This window comes from Pongo pygmaeus, chromosome 12, assembly GCF_028885625.2.
Source record: "Pongo pygmaeus isolate AG05252 chromosome 12, NHGRI_mPonPyg2-v2.0_pri, whole genome shotgun sequence".
Lineage (NCBI taxonomy): Eukaryota > Metazoa > Chordata > Mammalia > Primates > Hominidae > Pongo > Pongo pygmaeus.
In genome coordinates, this window is record NC_072385.2 from 32281778 (window position 1) to 32302264 (window position 20487).

General features: G+C 43.6%; 1 protein-coding gene across 18 annotated transcripts in view; it reads left to right on the forward strand.

Annotated features, from left to right (window-relative positions):
- Positions 1-20487, forward strand: part of LOC129028744 (DNA-binding protein RFX8-like) — a 76854-nt gene that overhangs the window by 19694 nt on the left and 36673 nt on the right. For 10 of the 18 annotated variants that reach the window (XM_063649255.1, XM_063649256.1, XM_063649261.1 and 7 more), the window contains exons 3-4: positions 2637-2698; positions 4202-4288. The exons of 2 other annotated variants lie outside the window; for them this stretch is intronic. In XM_063649255.1, coding sequence (XP_063505325.1) covers positions 2637-2698; positions 4202-4288 — 149 coding nt within the window. Of the gene's footprint in view, positions 1-2636; positions 2699-4201; positions 4289-20487 lie in introns of those variants that run through there. 6 more of the 18 variants (XM_063649257.1, XM_063649262.1, XM_063649258.1 and 3 more) reach the window with 3 other exon arrangements.

Sequence of the window (20487 nt, forward strand, 5' to 3'; positions counted from 1 at the left end):
AAACTGGATCCCTTCCTTACAACTTATACAAAAATTAACTCAAGATGGATTAAAGACTTATATGTAAGACCTAAAATGATAAAAACCCTAGAAGAAAACCTAGGCAATACCATTCAGGACATAGGCATGGACAAAGACTTCATGACTAAAACACCAAAAGCAATGGCAACAAAAGCCAAAATTGACAAATGGGATCTAATTAAACTAAAGAGCTTCTGCACAGCAAAAGAAACTATCATCAGGGTGACCAAGCAATCTACAGAATGGGAGAAAATTTTTACAATCTACCCATCTGACAAAGGGCTAATATCCAGAATCTACAAATAACTTAAACAAATTTACAAGAAAAAAACAGCCCCATCAAAAAGTGGGCAAAGGTTATGAACAGACACTTCTCAAAAGAAGACATTTATGCAGCCAACAGACATATGAAAAAATGCTCATCATCACTGGTTATCAGAAAAATGCAAATCAAAACCACAATGAGATATCATCTTATGCTGGTTAGAATGATGATCATTAAAAAGTCAGGAAACAACAGATGCTGGAGATGATGTGGAGAAATAGGAATGCTTTTACACTGTGGTATATTAGTTCAACCATTGTGGAAGACAGTGTGGTGCCGCCTCAAGGATCTAGAACTAGAAATACCATTTGACCCAGTGATCCCGTTACTGGGTATATACCCAAAGGATTATAAATTATTCTACTGTAAAGACACATGCACACATATGTTATTATAGCACTATTCACAATAGCAAAGACTTGGAACCAACCCATATGACCATCAATGATAGACTGGATTAAGAAAATGTGGCACATATACACCATGGAATACTATGCAGCCATAAAAAAGGATGAGTTCATGTCCTTTGCAGGGACATGGATGACGCTGGAAACCATCATTCTCAGCAAACTATCACAAGGACAGAAAACCAAACACTGCACGTTCTCACTCATAGGTGGGAATTGAACAATGAGAGCACATGAACACAGTGCGGGGAACATCACACACTGGGGCCTGTCGGGGGGTGGGGGACTGGGGCAGTGATAGCATTAGGAGAAATACCTAATGTAAATGATGAGATGATGGGTGCAGCAAACCAACATGGCACATGTATACATATGTAACAAACCTGCATGTTGTGCACATGTACCCTAGAACTTAAAGTATAATAATAATTCAAAAAATGAAAATGACTATCACGTTAGAAAAAGAGGAAAATGGTAAAATTATAGCATTCTCACAGGTTGGACTATGATGCCAACCTGTGAGCCCAATTATAACTATGGTTCATAATTCCCTGTTTCCAGAGAATTTTTTATGACAAAGGGAAATATCCACGGCATAATGTTGAGGGAAGAAAGTAGAATGCAAAACTGCAGACATGCTAATTGTGTGAAGCCAGGTATTAAATATGAAACACAGAGAACACTTACACATATTGGGGCTTTGAAAAAAAGACTGGGGGAAATTACATTGAGGGTTTTTTGTTTTGTTTTGTTTTTGAGACCAAATTTCACCCTTGTCACCTAGGCTAGAGTGCGATGCACTCTCAGCTCACTGCAACGTCTGCCTCCTGGGTTCACGCCCGGCTAATTTTTGTATTTTTAGTAGAGACGAGTTTTCACCATGTTGACCAGGCTGATCTCAAACTCCTGACCTCAGGTGATCTGTCCATCGTGGCCTCCCAAAGTGCTGGGATTACAGGCATGAGTCACCATGCCTGGCCAACATCAAGATTTAAATGGCATTTTCTCCAAGTGATATGTTTTCTTTTTTTCTCTCTTTTTTTTGAGACAGAGTCTTGCTCTGTCACCCAGGCTGGAGTGCAGTGGCATGATCTTGGCTCACTGCAACCTCCGCCTCCTTGGTTCCAGTGATTCTCCTGCCTCAGCCTCCAGAGTAGCTGGGACTACAGGTGTGTGCCACCATGCCTGGCTAAGTTTGTTTGTTTGTTCCTTTGTTTTGAGATGGAGTCTCGCTCTGTCACCAGGATGGAGTGCAGTTGTGCGATCTCCGCTCACTGCAACCTCCACCTCCCGGGTTCAGCCTCCCTAGTAGCTCCCTGCCTCAGCCTCCCTAGTAGCTGGGACTACAGGCACGCGTCACCATGCCCAGCTAATTTTTGCATTTTTAGCAGAGACGGGGTTTCACCATGTTGGCCAAGATGTTCTCAATCTCTTGACCTCATGATCCGCCTGCCTCAGCCTCCCAGAGTGCTGGGATTACAGGCGTGAGCCACCATGCCCAGCCTTTGTATTTGTAGTAGAGACCAGGTTGTAGAGACAGGGTTTCACCATGTTGGCCAGGCTGGTTTCGAACTCCTGACCTCAAGTGATTTGCCTGTCTCAGCCTCCCAGAGTGTTGGGATTACAGGCAGGAGCCACTGTGCCTGGCCTCCAAGTGGTATGTTTTCTTTTTGACACTTGTCTGATTTTTTTTCCCCAAAAATTTCATTTACATTTATTTTCTTTATTGTTACCTTATTACTTTATTATTATATTTATTTTCTTTATTGTTTGCTTATTAGAAAAGAGGAAAAGGAATATCATTTAAATATTGTAAGATAAAAAATTGGAAGTTTGTTTCTAAGTTTTCAAGTTGCAACTTTAAACCTGGCTTATTCTTTTAGCTTGTGAGATTGGTTTTTCCGGACCTTGGCACTCGGAGGCTGGGCACTAGAGGAAGCACCAGGTAGGTTGAGAATTTTTGTTTTATTTCAAATGTTAAAAACAAGGATTTGGAAAATCACAAAATGAATGATAAAAAATGCAAAACAAAACAAACTATAAATAACAACTCTTACCAAAGAGTGTCCACAATTCACATTAATTCCCAGTGCCTGAAATCATTCAGTTGGTGCTAGAACCAAACACTGGCCTCTATTTTGTTAAAATATGAAGGTTACAATATATTTTTATTGTTCTACAGTTAGGTAAGTGTCTCATTCTTGAAATATTTAAATAATTAACACACATCAAGTAATGCAACTGTCTCCCAGGCTGGAGTGCAATGGTGCAAACATTGCTCACTGCAGCCTCAAGCCCCTGGGTTCAAGCAGTCCTTCCACTTCAGCCTCCTGAGTAGCTAGGACTGCAGGTGTGTCCCACCAGGCCTGGCTAGTTTTTGTGTGTTTTACAGACAAGGTTTTGCTAAACTGCCCAGGTGGGTCTCAAACTCCTGGGCTCAAGTGATCCTCCCACTTTGGCCTCCCAAAGCACTGGGATTACAGGCGTGATCCACCATGTCCGGCCTTGGAACTGTTTTAGTTACCCTTTGAACTAAAGTTTCTGTGTTCCTGAGTAGCTGAGATTACAGGTGCCTGCCACCACGCCCGGCTAATTTTTTGTATTTTTAGTAGAGACGGGGTTTTACCATGTTGGCCAGGCTGGTCTCAAACTCCTGACCTCAGGTGATCCACCCACCTCATCCTCCCAAAGAGCTGAGGTTACAGGTGTGAGCCACCGCGCCCGGCCCCAAGGTTGTATTTCTAATGTGAAAATAAATTCCAGCATTATTGGGTGCCTTGTGTCATAATTGTCACTCAATTATTATTGCTATTTGTTGCTTGTTTTAAATTGTGAGGGAAAATCAGTGAGAAGACATTGAAGCCAAATTAGGAAAGGGGGCTGCCACTCACCAAGGAATTGAAGACAGTGGAAGTGTTTGCCAAACCTAATATTGGGCAATAATTGAAAAAATGTTGTCTTAAGGCAGGACAAGCTGCTATAGTCCCCTGGGCTTAGCGGAGGAAGGTCTGGACTACAGAGAAGGCTCTTGACTTCCCTACTGGGTTTCTGACAGCTTCAGTGGAGGGAACCTTGGTGTCATTTTCCCTTCACCTGAAAAAGGTTAATGGGTGCTGGGGGGTGGGGGGGCAGTGGTTGAGGAGGCGGGGCAGGGCACAAGGAGGCTTTCCCTATCACATCTCTCTAAGATTAGCATGTCCTGCATCAGGCAAGCAGAGGAGAGCCTCCACAAACCTATTTCAAGGCTGATATGTGTGAAAGTGTATGAAGTTGCTTGTCTACATAACAGAGCTTGGTCAGACTGAAGGATTAGCTTTTCCAGAGAAATGCAGCCAATGATAAAACCTGGAGAAGAACTCCAAGTCTTCGTTAGCTCACCTATTCTCTGCCTTCCATAAAGCATGTCAGTAGTTAGACAAAAATTTAAAGACAGCCTTTATTTTTCCAGGTATCATTATGATGGAATCTGTATCAAGAAAAGCTCTTTCTTCTATGCCCAGTATTGCTACCTGATAGGTGAAAAAAGGTATCACAGGTTAGTAACTATCATTTTGGTACTTTGGTCTTGGGTCACAAGCCTGGTGAATGTTAGAACCATTCAGGCCAAGTGTGGTGGCTCATGCCTGTAATCCCAGCACTTTGGGAGGCTGGGGTGGAAGAATCGCTTGAGTTGAGTTCAGTAGTTCAAGACTAGTCTGGGCAACATGGCAAAACTCCATCTCTACTAAAAAATACAAAAGTTAGCCAGGCATGGTGTTGTGCACCGGTAGTCTCTGCTACTCGAGAGGCTGAGGTGGGAGGATCACCTGAGCCTGACAAGGTCCAGGCTGCAGTGAGCCGTGATTGCATCACTGCATTCCAGCCTGGGTGACAGAGTGAGACCCTGTCTCAAACTAGTAATAATAATAATAAATTAATAAATAAAAGAACCATTCATATTTTAGTTGTATCTAACTGAATTTTTGGTTGTTCTCTCTTTAAGTCCTCCTTAAGGAAACACACATATCACATCAACATTTAACCAATGCCCCTTTGTCAGCCTCTGGCAATGTCATTGGCCAGAGAAATGCATTTCTGCTTCATTTCCTTAAGACATTTCTCATTTTGACTGTCATCCAGTTGCCAAAGCCATTTTTCGCCGAGTCTATCCTTCTCAACCTTTCTGCAAAATTGGACACAATTGGGCACCTCTCTCAAAGCTTCCTTTAGCCCTCAGGACTGTGTCATCCAACACCCCCCACCCCAGCTCTGAATCCTCAGTCTCCTGCTCTTTCTGTTCTCCAATAAGCTTAGGCTTTCCCCGAGATCTCGTCTTGATAATCGCCGTTACTCTTCCTACTGTTTGGCCCCAGACATCTCATTCTTTTTTATCTTTCACCTGTGGCCTCCTGCAGGTGGATGACTCCTGAATCCTCACTGGTCCTGACCTTGCCCACATCCTAGGCATTCCTCCCTGGCTCTCTACTGGACATTTCCATTTAGATGACCCACTGGTACCTCACCCTCAACATATGGAAATCTAAATTTAGCCTCTTCCTCCAAATTGTCTCTGCCCCTTGATTTTCTTAGTTCAATCTTGATACCAACAGATAGAACCTATACAAAGTGTCATCCCAAAGCCACCCCTGACCCCTGTGGGTCACAAAGCCTTGTTAACTTTTCTCTTTAAGTTCTCCTGAACTCACTCTTTTTGGTAACCAATATCTCCTTTAATCCTTTGTCATCTTACACTGAAATTATTTCCAGTGATCCCATATGGCCTCCCCCTCCTCAGCCTCTCCCTGCTCTAAACACAGCTACCAGATGAATCCTCCTAAAATTCTACATTTGCTTTGTCTCTTTCCTGCTCAGAAGCACGTGAGTGCTTGTTCTTACCTCCTGGATAAAGACCAACCCTAGGCTAGTGTTAGCCAAGTTCCTTCTGACTCCACTTTCCAACCGTGTTGCCTATTTCTCCCCAATATCAACCATAATTTAAGCCACACTCACTTTTCCCTGAACATATCAAATGCAGTACACCTTTGCTCCCACCATCCAACCTTCCATAGTGCCATTTCTTCTTGTCTCTATCTAATGGGACCTTCCTGAATCCCATCCGTACCTTCTGGACATACCTCAGAGACCATCTGCCCCATGGGACCATCCCCAACAATGCCAGCTACAGGAAAGCTCCTTCTTCCACTTCTTCATGCTGATCACTGTCCATCCATACAACCAGCATTCCTGCTATTTGAGCCTTCTTTGGCATAAAAAGATGATCATATATCCAAGTAGCCAAGGACAATATCAATTTCACTTGGAGCCCTGCATAATTATTAATTGTGCTCCTTTCACTCTCAAAGGTGTTCTAGTTTGAACAATAAATTAAAATGAATTATATGGTTACCTTTGGTATAAAGCATCCTATGTATGAGGCAGCTGCTGTGGTAGAGAGATGAGGAGCCTCCAGTATGGGTAAGACAAGGACCCTTTTCTCTGATAGCTTAAGAGGGAGGCTAAGATGTCCATTTACTTTGATCCTCAAATATAACATGACGAGTGTCAGAAAGGTACAAAAGGTACCATAAGAACTCAAAGATGTGGAACACACATTTTAAGTAGGTGACCATGAAGGGCCTACAAGGGCGTTGGGCTTTGAGTGAAGCAATGAAGAACAGATTAGAATTTTGACAGGTGGTGTCGGAGAAGGGGGCAGGAGTGCAGAGGACATCCAGGCTTAGGGGAGCAAAGATAAAGGTACATGAAGGCATGGGCTTCGTCCTGTACAGGCATGCATGGAGCTCTAGTAGGAGAAGATGAATCTGGAGGGAAAGTTCAGGGGGCCTAGATTACCAGGCTGGGCGGTGGGGGGTGTCCACAAGTCCTTTGGAGGCTTCCTTTGAGAAATAGAAGGGAATATCCACAAGGGCAGAAACCATGGTGCTTTGTTTGTTTCTGTCCTGCCGTGGTTTGAATGTTTGTGTCCTTCCAAAATTCACATTGAACCTGATCCCCAATGCAACAATATTAAGAGGTGGGGCCTTTCCAAGATGATTAGGCCATGAAGGCTCCACCCTCATGAATGGGATTAATAACCTTGTAAAAGAGGCTTCAGAGAGCTAGCTGGCCCTTTCGTCTCTTCTGCCATGTGAGGACACAGTGTTCATCTCTGTCATCCTTCTGCCTTCTGCCACATGAGGATGTAGCAACAAGGTACTATCTTAGAAGCAGAGAGCAAGAACTGGAGTTTGTTATGTTAAGTTAAATAAGCCAGACACAGAAAGACAAATATTGCATGTTCTCACTCATAGGAGAGAGCTAAAATAAGTTTATCTTGTGGAGGCAAAGAGTAGAATAGTGGTTACCAGAGGCTGGAGAGAATAGGGAGGAATGAAAGGTGGGTTAATGATTAATGGATATCAACATACAGTTAGATAGAAGGAATAAGTTCTAGTATTTGATAGCCTAGTAGGGTGACTATATATTATGTATTTCAAAATATCTAGAAGATTTGAAATGTCCCAACACAAAGAAATAATAAGTGTTTAAGGTAATGGATATGCTAAACACCCTGATGCATGTATCACAATATCACATGTACCCCATAAATGTATACAATTAGTATGTTAAAAAAGAAGAAGAAGAAGAAGCAAAGAGCAAGCTTTTACCAGACACCAAATCTGCCTGCACCGTGATCTTGGACTTCCCAGCCTCCAGAACTGTGAGAGATAAATTTCTTTTGTTTATAAAGTACCCAGTCTAAGGTATTTTGTTACAGCTGTGGGAACAAGGACATATTCCCAGAGTGGGCACTGAAATAGCTATTGGAGAACTGAAAATTCAGCATTGGGGTTTAAGAAGAAGAGTTGGGAAAGGAGAGGGTAACGAGCCTGGAGATGGCCCAAGGGCTGCTGCCGTTGTTCAGATTTACACTGGAATCAGACAGGAGGCAGGTCTGAGAGACCTCTTAGAGGCAGGGTCTTCAGGATCTGGCAGTTGGTCGAGTCAGTGTAGTAGAAGGGAGCAGAGATGATTCAGTCAAGCCTGTCCCACCTAAACCTAAAACTCAACCTCAAATAAAGTCACTGTGTTCTGTGCTAAACCAGCTCTTCCTCTTACATCTCTTATTCATCTCTTAGTCACAGGGATGGAAAAGTTACATTGGCAAAAATAGAGGAGCTAGGAAAAGGAATAGCTATAATGAGAGATTTATTTTAGTGACTGTTAGAACATCCCTAGTGCGAATGTGTCCTCTCACTTGCTGATCTGTAGGCTCCTGAAAGGCTGGGTGTAGATCCTGCATTCCATTTTGTGCCCCCCCCACCCCCACCCCCTGGCACCTAGCAGTCAGTTAACTAACAGGCAATTTGGAGAGCCCTGCATGCTCCAGGAAAACAAGTAACTAGGCAGGCAGTCGGCACTCAGAGGGGAGAGACCATTATTGTCCCGGGGACTCTGTTTGTTTCCGATGTCACAGAGAGAGGGGCTAGGAGTGGCCTTTGTGGGGGAATCAAAATAGGCTTTATCATCGGTGAGGAAGAGGAGGACTGCTAGAGGACAAAGATAAAGGCAAGAGTGACATCGGCTGGTCATGAGATAAGCCCAGCAACAGGTGTTATTCATGTACTCTATGCTCAGCATATACTTAATAATTGATCAACTTGGCAGAGAGCGGTGGCCCACGCCTGTAATCCCAGCATTTTGGGAGGACAAGGCGAGTGGATCACGAGGTTAAGAGATTGAGACCAGCCTGGCCAACATACTGAAGCCCCATCTCTACCACAAATATAAAAATTAGCCAGGTGTGGTGGCGTGTGCCTGTAGTCCCAGCTACTTGGGACACTGAGACAGGAGAATTGCTTGAACACAGGAGGTGGAGGCTGCAATGAGCCGAGATCGCGCCACTGCACTCCAGCCTGGGCGACAGAGTGAGACACCGTCTCAAAAAGAATAACAAAAAACAAAAACAAACAAAAATAATAGATCAACTTTAAAGTCTTGGCCAACTAAAAGATTTTTTTTTTAAAGCGTTAAGATTTAAGGATAACTTCACTACCAATGCCACATTCAGGACATACTAAAAGTGTATTTTAGAAAGCAGAAGTATAAGAAATGGTATGCTGTTGTTAATGAGCTGTACTGATGAAAAGTGTCTATTTTATTATATAAGGACCTGTGTGACAAATTCCTCATAAAAATTAGGTCTCAAAATAAATAAGTTTATCTCTCTGGTTTTCAGGTAATGAAAACTCTATAACTCATCTGCCATTTACTTATTTGTTCATTCATTTGAGTTCCTACAATAAGTCAGGCCTGTTCTAGCTACCGGTGATATAACAGTGAAGAAGATAGACAAAGTCTCTCCTTTTGTTAGCTTAGTTAGGAAAAAAGAATAAAAAAGGACAATAGACCAGGCATAGTGGCTCCTGCCTGTAATCCCAGCGCTTTGGGAGGCCAACATGGGCAGATTGTTTGAGTTCAGGAGTTTGAGACCAGCCTGGGCAATAAAGCAAGACCCCCATCTCTTCAAAAAATACAAAATTAAATATTTTATATTTAATATATATTTATATATAAATATTAGCTGGGCATGGTGGTGCACTTGTGGTCCCAGCTATTCAGGAAGCTGAGGTGGGAGAGTAACCTGAGCCCAGGAGGTCAAGGCTGCAGTGAGCTATGATCATGCCACTGAACTCCAGCCTGGGCTACAGAGCAAGACCCTGTCTCAGAAAAAAAAGGAATAATCTCGAGATGTGACCTGAAGACAATACAATGGAGTCATGGAGAGGCCTCCCTGAGACAACAGCATTTGAACAGAGTGCCAGTCAAGGAGCTAAGTGAAGATCTGGAACAAGCGTTCCAGGCAGAGGAAAGGGCTGTGCAAAAGACCTGAGGCAGAGATTAGTTCAAGGAGCAAGAAAGTCTGAGTGTGGACTTCAGTGGGTGAGCAGGAGGGTGGGAGGAGAGGAACCTGAACACAGAGGTGAGGTAGAGGTTAGAGAGACTAGGGAGAGGCTTTTGTGGCAGCCCTGGAAGAAACATCCCATTGAGATGAATGACTTAAATCATTTTAATTCTCCCAAGAGGCAGCAGCACACTATGCAATACTACATGTGGATAAGAGCAGAGACTGGAACAGACTGCCTGGCTCTACTGCTAGTAAGCTGTGTGATCTTAGGCAGGTCATTCAATCTCTCTGTGTCTCAGTTTCCTCATCCATTAATTAAGGATAACAGTATCTACTTCATGGGACTGTTGTGAGATTACATTAATTAATACAGGGAAAATGCTTAGTGCAGCATCTGGCACACAGTAAACATTCAGTAGGGCTCCTAAGCATATTGATCTGTACTTTGATGTATTTATTTTATCATGTCTGCATGATTTTTTCATGGTATTCATATAGTATTTTTACTCTAGTTATTGTATTTTTCAGTTGCATAATTTCCACTTGATTCTTTTGTATGACTTATATGACTTTGCTGAGGTTTTCAATTTTTTCATTTGTTTCAAGAGAATTCACAATTATTTCTTGGAGCATTTTTATAATGACTGCTTGAAAATCCTTGTCAGATAATTCAACATCTGATTCACCTCAGTCTTGGTATCAGTTGATTGTCTTTTCTCATTCAAATGGTGACTTACCTGGTCTTTGGGATTATGGGTGAGTTTCCATTGTATCCTGGGAATTTTGGTTATGTGAGGAGACTCTTGATCCTATTTAAATCTTCTGTTTTAGACAGAAGGCAGTCGCCCTGTTTAGCTTTAGTGTGTAGGTTCTGGCATAATTTTATGGGCTGTGGGTCCAATGCCAGCTCATTTTCCTGAGCCTTTGCATGATATTCTTGTCTGCTTCATTCTTCTGGCACTGCTGAGACTTCTGATTAATCCCTACTGGTGCCACCTGCAGGGGCTCAACCCACTTCCATGGACCACTTTCTGTGGAGAGTGGGGAGAGCCAGAGTGGCTGGGCCTGGGTCTCCTTATGCCCTTTGGTGTAAGGAGGGAGGCATCAGGCTCTGCCAATGTTGTCATGTGGGGAGCATGACCTGCCATTTCAGTGCTCCACATGTGGAATGGGCATTGAGTTGACCCACGGCTTCACTACTATGCATGCAGGTGGACAGTAGGGACCCTACATACACATACCCAGAGCACTGGCAGGCAGGCTGATCCTGAGCCTGCCTGCCTGCCAGTGCTCTGGGTGTGGGTGTATGGAGCATGGAGGTCAGTCTACCAGAACTCTGAAGCTGCTACTGTGGGCAGATGGGTCACCAGTCCATGCCCTGGTTGTGGAAAGAGGGTTGCAGCCCCCTACTAGGTCTCCACTGGACTTCCCTTCCCTTTCCTAGTCCTTTGGCCAAAGTGCAGGCTTTTCTTGGGATTTTATGCCTACGCCTATTGACATAACAGACTGTGTTGCACATTTCTCCAGTGCTCAGTCCAGGGGTGTGTGGAAGACAAAAAGAAAACCCAGGGAACCCACCACATTGTCATTTCTCTACTCCTGTCGTCTCTACCCAGTCTACCTTCTTCTTTCCAGCTTTCAGAGCTCTTCTATCCTTGTCAGTAGAATAATTTCCAAATATTTAGTTGTATTAGAGGCAGGAAAGGAAGGTGAATCTACACCACCTTGTTCCCTGTACATGATTTGTAATACAAGCTACCACAGATGCTTTTTGAAAACAAACCATACATACATTAGGAACCAATATTACTAGTGAGTGGAATGCTTAATTATATTATTGTGCCTAATACTTCAAAATATGATCAGTCAAAATACGATAGTGGAGACTTCTGGTTGGGACAAGATGAACCTCTTTCTTCATGCCCCTCCACACTAAGCACAACTGTAAACCCTGGAAATAATGCAAGAGGCAACCAAAGGAAAACTCCGAAAGGTGGTGATAAGAGAGTGAGCTGGTTTGGGACCCAGGACTGTACAATCAGCACCGCAGCAGAGCATCTTGCATCCCCCGCCCTGCACCCTGAAACCCAGACTCAATGTTTTCCAAGCCTGAAGTAGGAAGAGAAGGCAACCCAGGTAGATCCATTCTTCCTTCCTTGAGTTGCTCTAATAATATCAGGCAAAATAATTTTGGGGGTGGTTAATAGAGAAAATACTCTCCTTCCTTCCTGGGTCTGAGACACTCCTTTTCTATCAAGAGATACTGAGGGTGTGAGCCGATCTGCCTAGAGAGACCCAGCTTCAACAAGCCTCTTTGTCCAGGAAGCCTCTTTGTTCTGCAGCCTGACTGACACTCTTCCGCTCCCTAGAGGCCACCAGGAGCATCAGTAGGAGGAGCACCTCCCTCATGGAGAGAAGTCCCAAGGTCTAGCCCGGGGAAACCCTTCTCCCTCCTCAGGTAGCACCAGCAGGAACCAGTGGGAGGCCCAGAGGCACCAGATAAACCAAGCAGGCTGAAACAACACCACAAAGGCTCTGAAAATTAAGCTTTTGAAAACAAAAAACAAAGGAAAAAAAAAACCCTGGAAGCAGGCAGAAAAATAACACATTACCTATAACAGTGATTTGAATGACAACACATTTATCATTGAAACCACCAAGAAAGCCAGAAGGAAGTGGCACAAAAGGTTTCAAGGGCTGAGATAAGAACTGTCAACCACAATTTCTACATCCAGCAAATTTATTTTCAGGAATGAAAGGGAAATAAAAATATTCCCAGGCAAAGAAAAACCAAAAGAATTTGCCACTAGCTGACTCACCCTTAGAGATCAGCTAAAGAAAGTTTTTCAAAGAGAAAGGAAATGATAATAGAAGGAATGTTGGAGTGTCAGAAGAGAAAAAACAATGGGAAGAGCAGAAATATGGGATACATACAATACACTGTCCTTTGCGTCACAAGTTCTATGAATCATGTTTGATGAAACAAAAATCAGGCCTCCATCTGGTACTTGAGACAATGATATTTAAAAGTGGGGAAGATAAAGAGGCCTAAATGGAAAAAAGATTTCCACACCTCACTCAAAGTGGTGAAACATCACCAACAACAGACTGGTAAGTCACACGTGTCTATTGTAATACTCATGTGACCACTATGAGAACTATACCAAGAGATGTACTCAAAAATACTACAGTGAAATCAAGATAGAGTCCTCAATGCTGTTTAGTCCTCAGAAAGGCAAGAAAAGAGAAATAGAAGAATAAGAACCAAAGGAAACAAGTAGAAAACAAGTAATAAAATGGCAGACTTAAGTGCTAACATACCAAGAATTACCTTAAATGTAAATTATCTTATATAATCAGCCAAAAGACAAGACTGGCAGAGTGAATTTAAAAAGAAAAAAATGACTCAAGAATATACTGTTGCCAAGAAACTCACTTCAAATTCAGTGACATAGGCAGGTTGAAAGTAAATGGATGGAAAAGATGTAACTTGCAAACATTAATCCACAGATAGCAGGAGTGGCTATGTTCATATCTAATAAAGCAGACTTCAGAGCAAAGAAAATTACTAGGGACAAAAAGGGACTGACTTAGTCCATTTTCTGTTGCTTATAACAGGATACCTGAAACTAGGTAATTTATAAGGAAAATGAATTTATTTCTTACAGTTATGAAGGCTGAGAAGTCTAAGTTCAAGGGGCCACATCCGGTGAGGGCCTTCTTGCTGACAGGGACCCTCTGCAGAGTCCCGAGGTGGCCCAGGACATCACATGGCAAGGGGGCTGAGTGTGCTGGCTCAGGTCTCTTCCTCTTTTACAAAGCCAACAGTCTCATTCCCATGATAACCCATTAATCCATGAATCCATGAATTCTTAAGGGTAGGGCCCTCAAGATCAAATCACCTACCTCTTAAAGACCTCACCTCTCAATACTGCCACATTGAGGATTAAATTTCAACACGAGGGCTGGGCGTGGTGGCTCATGCCTGTAATCCCAGCACTTTGGGAGGCCGAGGCGGGCAGATCATGACATCAGAAGATCGAGACCATCCTGGCTAACCCGGTGAAACCCCGTCTCTACTAAAAGTACAAAAACAAAATTAGCTGGGCGTGGTGGCGGGTGCCTGTAGTCCCAGCTACTCAGAAGGCTGAGGCAGGAGAATGGCATGAACCTGGGAGGCAGAGCTTGCAGTGAGCCAAGATCGTGCCACTGCACTCCAGCCTGGGCGACAGAGCGAGACTCTGTCTCAAAAAAAAAAAAAAAAATTTCAACATGAGTTTCAGAGGGGACAAATATTCAAACCATAACAAGGACCTTATATAATGATGAAAGGATCAATCCCCCAGGAAGACATAACCATCCTAAATGTGTGCACACTGAACAATCAAACTGCCCTTTCTTTTTCTCTGAGCCGTACTTCAGTGAATTCAGGTTATTCTAGCAAATCTCACCACTGCGCTAGGGATCTCCAAGACCACCTCCACTTGCAGAGATCCAGTAGAAGGACTCACAGGACTTAGCATATAATCGTACGCATGGCTAAGATTTATGACAGTGACCCAGTAAAGATACCCAGGATCATGATGGAAAAAGAGGCAGAGTCTGGTGGAACCCATGTGAGGCTTCCTGTGTGCTCTCCCCTCCCCCATGAGGGATCATACAAAGTTCACTCCTCCCCCAGCAATGAAATGCAGCAACATGTGTTTGAGGTTTCTTCCCAGGGAAGCCCATTAGAGACTCGGCACCTACAGTTTTTACTGAAAGCTGGTCACATAAGCACCCTATGTCTAGCACATGCCAACATTATAGACTCCTAAAAGGAAAGCAGGTGTTCAGCATAAACCATATTCTTTGTACAGTCTAGGCACAGGGAGCCACTCTTATCAGTTAGCGGTTGACTGGGAACACTCCAAGAGCCAAGTTCCCAGACCCTAGCCAAGGGCCAAACTTGGCAGCAGAGCTTTCTACAAGAGCAGTCTCAGGCCTGCAGTGTTATCTCTTTTCTGCACAGCTGCATAACCCTGTGGATATGCTTTAAAAAAACATTGACTTGGACTCTTTAAATGGGTGAATTGTATGGTATATGAATTATCTCCCAATGAGATTGTTTTTTTAAATCCCAGCAAGATTTTCTTGTAGACATAGACAAGCCTCTTCTAAAAAGTTATATGGAAAAGCAAATTGCTCAAACAAACTTGACAAAAAGGAATAAAATGGGAGGCGAACACTCTCCCTTATATTAAGGCTCACCGTATAGCCACAGCAATCAGGATGGTGTGGTATTGATGGCGGCATGGACACACAGATCACTGGAACAGAGTGGAGGATACAGAAATAGATCCGCTCGGCTGTGCGTGGTGGCTCTCACCTGTAATCCTAGCATTTCGGGAGGCTAACAGGAGAATCACTTGAACCTGGGAGGTGGAGGTTGCAGTAAGCCGAGATTGTGTCATTGAACTCCAGCCTGGGTGACAAAAGTGAAACCCCATCTCAAAAAAAAAAAAAAAAAATCTACTCAAATACGTTCCACTGATTTTTGACAAGGGTACAAAATTAATTCAATGAAAGGGGCTGCTTTCAACAAATGGTGCTGGAACAATTAGAAAACCACAGGCAAAAAAAAAAAAAATGAACCTCAGTCTAATCTTCACAATGTATATGAAAATTAACTCAAAATGGATCGTAGACTTAAAGCATAATATTAAACTTTAAAAACCTTGGACAAAATCATTGGGACTTGCACACAAAAAGTTCTCAGACCAGACACCAGAAGTATGATCCATAAAAAGAAAATGTAAAGTTGGACCACATCAAAATCAAAACTTTTGCTCTCAGAAAGCCCATGTGAAGAGGAGGGAAAGACAAGCTACAAATGGGAGGAAAACATTTGCAAACCACATAACTGACCAAGGACTAGTATCTAGAATATAGAAAGAAGGCTCAAAACTCAACAGTAAAAGAAACAAACAATCCAATTAGAAAATGGGCAAAAGACATAAACATATGATAAAGCAATTGTAAATATGCACATGAAGGGACACTCAGTCCATTAGTCACTGTGGAAATACAAATTAAAACCACAAAGAGGCGGGGCGTGGTGGCTCACACCTGTAATCCCAGCGCTTTGGGAGACTGAGGCAGGCGGATCACCTGAGGTCAGGAGTTCAAGACCAGCCTGACCAACACGGTGAAACCCTGTCTCTACTAAAAATACAAAAAATTAGCCGGGCATGATGGCAGGTGCCTGTAATCCCAGCTGCTCAGGAGGCTGAGCCAAGAGAATCGCTTGAACCTAGGAGGCGGAGGTTGCAGTGAGCCTAGATTACGCCATTGCACTCCAGCCTGGCAACAAGAGCGAAACTCCGTCTCAAAAAGAAATAAATAAATAAAACATAAAACCACAATGAGATATCACTACTCACCTACCAGATTGACTAAAATAAAAAATAGTGACAGTACCCAATGCCAGCAAGGATGTAGAGAAGCTAGGTCACTCACACAATGGGAAGGTAAAATGGTCTAGCCACTCTGAAATACAGTTTGGCAGTTTCTCATTAAACCAAACATACAATTTACCATCCAAACCAGCAACTGCACCTTGGGCATTTATTCCAGAGGCGTGAGAACTTATAGCCACACAGAAACTTGCATACAAACATTCATAGCAAGTTTATGTGTAATAGCCCAAAACTGGAATCAGCCTAGATGTCCTTCAATAGGTGACTGTAAATAAACTATGATCCATCCATAGTGTGGAACACTACTCAACAATAAAGAGGAATAAACTATTACTTGGAAGCAATCTAAGTGTCCATCAACTGATGAATGGATAAAGAAAATTTGGTACATATACACAGTGGAGTACTATTCAGCTGTAAAATAGAATGAGATCCTGTCATTGGCAACAACATAAATAATGAATAAGATCTAATATTCACTAGCACAACAGGTGACGATAGTCAATAATAATTTAATTGTATATTAAAAAATAAAAGTATAATGGTATTGTTTGTAACACAAAGGATAAATGCTTGAAGTGATGGATACCCCATTTATCCCGATGTGATTATTACACATTGCCTATATCAAAATATCTCATGAACCCCATAAATATATACACCTACTATGTACACACAAAAATTAAAAATTAAAAAAAAAGAGGAACAAACTATTGACACACAACTTGAATGAATCTCTAGGGAATTTTGCCAAGTGGAAAAAACTCCAATCCCAAAAAATTATATAGCATATGAGTCCATTTATAAAATATTTTGAAATGACGTAGGGGTGGGTAAAGCAAGAGATGAATGTGGTTGTTTGTGGTGGTGGATACATGAACCTGCACAGGTGATACAATTGTCTAGAGATAAATATACACACAAATGAGTTTAAGTAAAACTTGGGAAATTTAAGATCAGCAGAGTGTATCAACGTCAGTATCTGGGTTGTGATATTTTACCATAGTTTTTGCAAAATATAACCATTGGGGGAAGCTAAGCAGGGTGTAAAAGAGATCTCTCTGAATAATTTCTTTCCTTCCTTCCTTCTTTCTTTTCTTTTGTCTTCCTTTCTCTTTTTTTCCTTTTTTTCTTTTCTTTTTTTTGAAACATCTGTCGCCCAGGCTGGAGTGTGGTGACATGGCATAATCACGGCTCACTACAGCCTTGGCCACTTAGGCTCAAGTGATCCTTCCACCTCAGCCTCCCGAGTAGCTGAGATCACAGGCAGGCACCATCATACCTAGCTATTTTTTTGTTTTGTTTTTTTGTGGAGACAGGGTCTTGTTGTGTTGCCCACATTGGTCTTGAACTCCCGGCCTCAAGGGATCCTCCTGCCTCAGTCTCCCAAGTAGCTGGCAACAGTTGGGAGCCACTGCACTTGTCTAATTATTTTTATTTTTTTTGTAGGAGATGGGTCTTACTATGTTGTCCAGGCTGGGCAACTGCTGGGCTCAAGTGATGCTCCTGCCTCAACCTCCCAAAGTGCTGAGATTACAGGCGTGAGCCACTGCACCCAGCCTGAATTATTTCTTACAACTGCATGTAAATCTACAATTATCTTCATAAGAATTTCAATTAAAAATGATAAATCAAGCAGAATCCTATAATTCAGGAAATGACATCATGACAGGCCCCATGAAGTACCCCACAGCCCTTTCCTGCCCATTTCTTGGGGGTCCGAGGTCTCAGGGTTTCTTCCGCTGACACCCATTCTCTCTTCTCACAGTTGGAGTGCGACTCCTTCCTTTCTTTCAAAGCACTCTCCTGGCATTTCCATCCGTGCACACAGTTGCTTTTCCTCTGGACACACAGGCATCGTTGCCTTTAACAGAACCAGAGCAGGGCTCCTTAGCAGAGGGAGGTCAGCGGCCAACAGAGGACCAGAGTGCTGCCCACCTGGAGGTGGTCAGTCCCCACAGTGTGCAGCTGTGTGTGCACAGGGTGCGTTCTCACACAAGGCTTTTACGGATGTGATCTCTATTGTCTTTAAAACCCAGAAGCGAGCCCTCTAGCAAACCTACGATGAGTATATTGGTCTTTCCCCCAATGTTTTATGCCTGGGTGAAGCAGCCATTTCTCTATGTGTGCAGCAATTGTGGAGTGATTTGCAAAAACTCTCCTACTAATATTTGCCTAAGGGAGGAACTGGAATTTCATTTTGGTTGGGGGTGAGGGTGGTTAAAAAGAGCACGCCTTGCTAGGACCATCTTAGAGTAGAACATACAAGCTCTCCCAAATCAGTTCTCAGAGTCACCGAGCTGTGCGCAGGCTGTTCAAGGGCATCTCATTCGTCTTTATCTCTTCTTTCTGGACCTTGTGTTAAGGAAAGAAATGGAAACACCAATAAGAGCATTGTCTTAGAGAGATTTGGCCATGAACCAGGATTGTAGCAAAGGGGCAACTTCTCTCACTACCACCAAGTACTCCAAAGAAGCACAGAATCTAATTAAAATAAATGTAGTCTCAAGATAAGCCCTTATCACCTCTCTATTGCTTCCATATTGCCCCCTAAGCCCCGTAAGTTTAGGAATTCTGATTCCCAGGTCCCTGAACCTGCATATCCCCCTCCTCCCTCCACACCCATCTGCTGGGGAGGGGAGAAGAGGGTGCCCACAGATGCAGCAGGAGGGTCGTGACAGAGCTGGGAACCAGGGCGCTGGTGGTCCACTTAACTGGACACCTGGAGAGGTGGCTGAGCAGCAGGTGGGGGCGTTCGTTTTCACTGGGGTGGGATAGGGATTGTGGTGAATCGTGCTGAAAAATGCAGAGGCAGCATCTGTCCTCACCAAGGAGAGACCAAGGTTTGATTTTTAAAACAAATGAACAGCTTGAGGCTATTTTTTTCAATGAAAATGACCATAAATGTGCAATGTGTGCCACACGAACAAGACCACTTCACAAAGTCCAGCACATTCCCCCTCCCTTCCTGCTCCCCTATCAGGGCAGAATGGCCTCCCCAGATTCCAATCCCGTTTAGTTGGCAACCAGATTGAGGTTTGGACCTGGGAATAATTGCTGACTCAGAAATTCATGGAAGGATCCAGGCCAAAGTATAAAATACTTTATTATTGTCTAGGGGAACAGGGGAGTGGAGAACGTGTGTGTGTATGTGTGTGTACGTGTGTATATGTGCGTGTATTATATCACATCTGGAGAAACAGCTCTGTGTAATTAACCTTTATTCTCCACCTCTTAGGCAAAATCCCTGGGTTTTGTTTCAAGGATAAATTTGTTGTCATTTTCCAAACATGAATCCCCATTCTATGTCATGTAAAGTCTGCAATCAGCCATTGGGAGGCTCAGGTTTCCCTTGGGGATATGTGGAAACAGCCTCGCCCTCATCCCTCCCGAAACACACACACTTTCCTCTCTCACCACGTCAGCTTTTTCAACTCGGCTTGTTAAAGGCCTTTAAAAAGCTTCTAAAACTGTGCCTTCAACACGCCGTGCCTTTGTTCTTCCACGCCTTTGTTCTTTTGCCAGCCATGAGCTCAGGGGCGCTGCCTGGTGGGTCTGAGCCTGGGGAATGCAGGGCCGCGGGTCCACAGCGACTGTGCAGACGGCGGAACAGAAGAGGGAGAGGTTCGTCTTCCAGGCTTCACCGCGCTGAGGGCGAGCGGGTTCACAGGGAGCCGGCGGCGGTGGTACCACAGCCTGGTGATGTCAGACACCAGTGGTTCTTTCAGAGGGGTCTCTCCAGCCCCAAGCAGGAGCCTGTTTTCCTTCTGTGTGTGCAGCCAAGGCCCCTGGAGGGGCTGAGAGTTGGGGCTGAGTCTTCCTGGGGCCAGGGCCCCCCACAAGGCCTCCGATGAACCCCAGAGGGCCTCCCTCTCAGGTACTAATAAGGTGTCCAAGTTGCAACCCGCTTTTTGGCCTTGTCCACCCTGTGGTTTTCAAGGCTGGTTAGAACTTGCTAATGCTAAAAAATATGTGTTACCTGGTTGCTGTCTGGCAGATTAAAACACATGTGTGGAGAATAACAGTCTAGACTGCACCCTTCCTTGCTTGGGAAAGGTTTTAAAAGGAGGTACGGCTCTGAATACCTCTCACATCGGGAACTGTATCATTTTATCGCTCACTTGCCCATCTCCAACAGACAGACGCCCGTGCAATGCAACGTGTTATTTGCTGTCTGCCAGTGAAGCTTGACCCCCAGTGGCTGAGTTTTGCCTCAAGAAGGTGAACGTGGATGTCTTATACTTCCCGCACTTCCACAGGTCTCCCCCTCGGTCATCATTTTGCAATTAAGGTGTTCATAAAATCGAATGGGTCAGGATACAGTTAAGTAATATAACAATAATGGCCCCAATGCAGAAAACAACTAAACCCCAACACACACAAGACCAG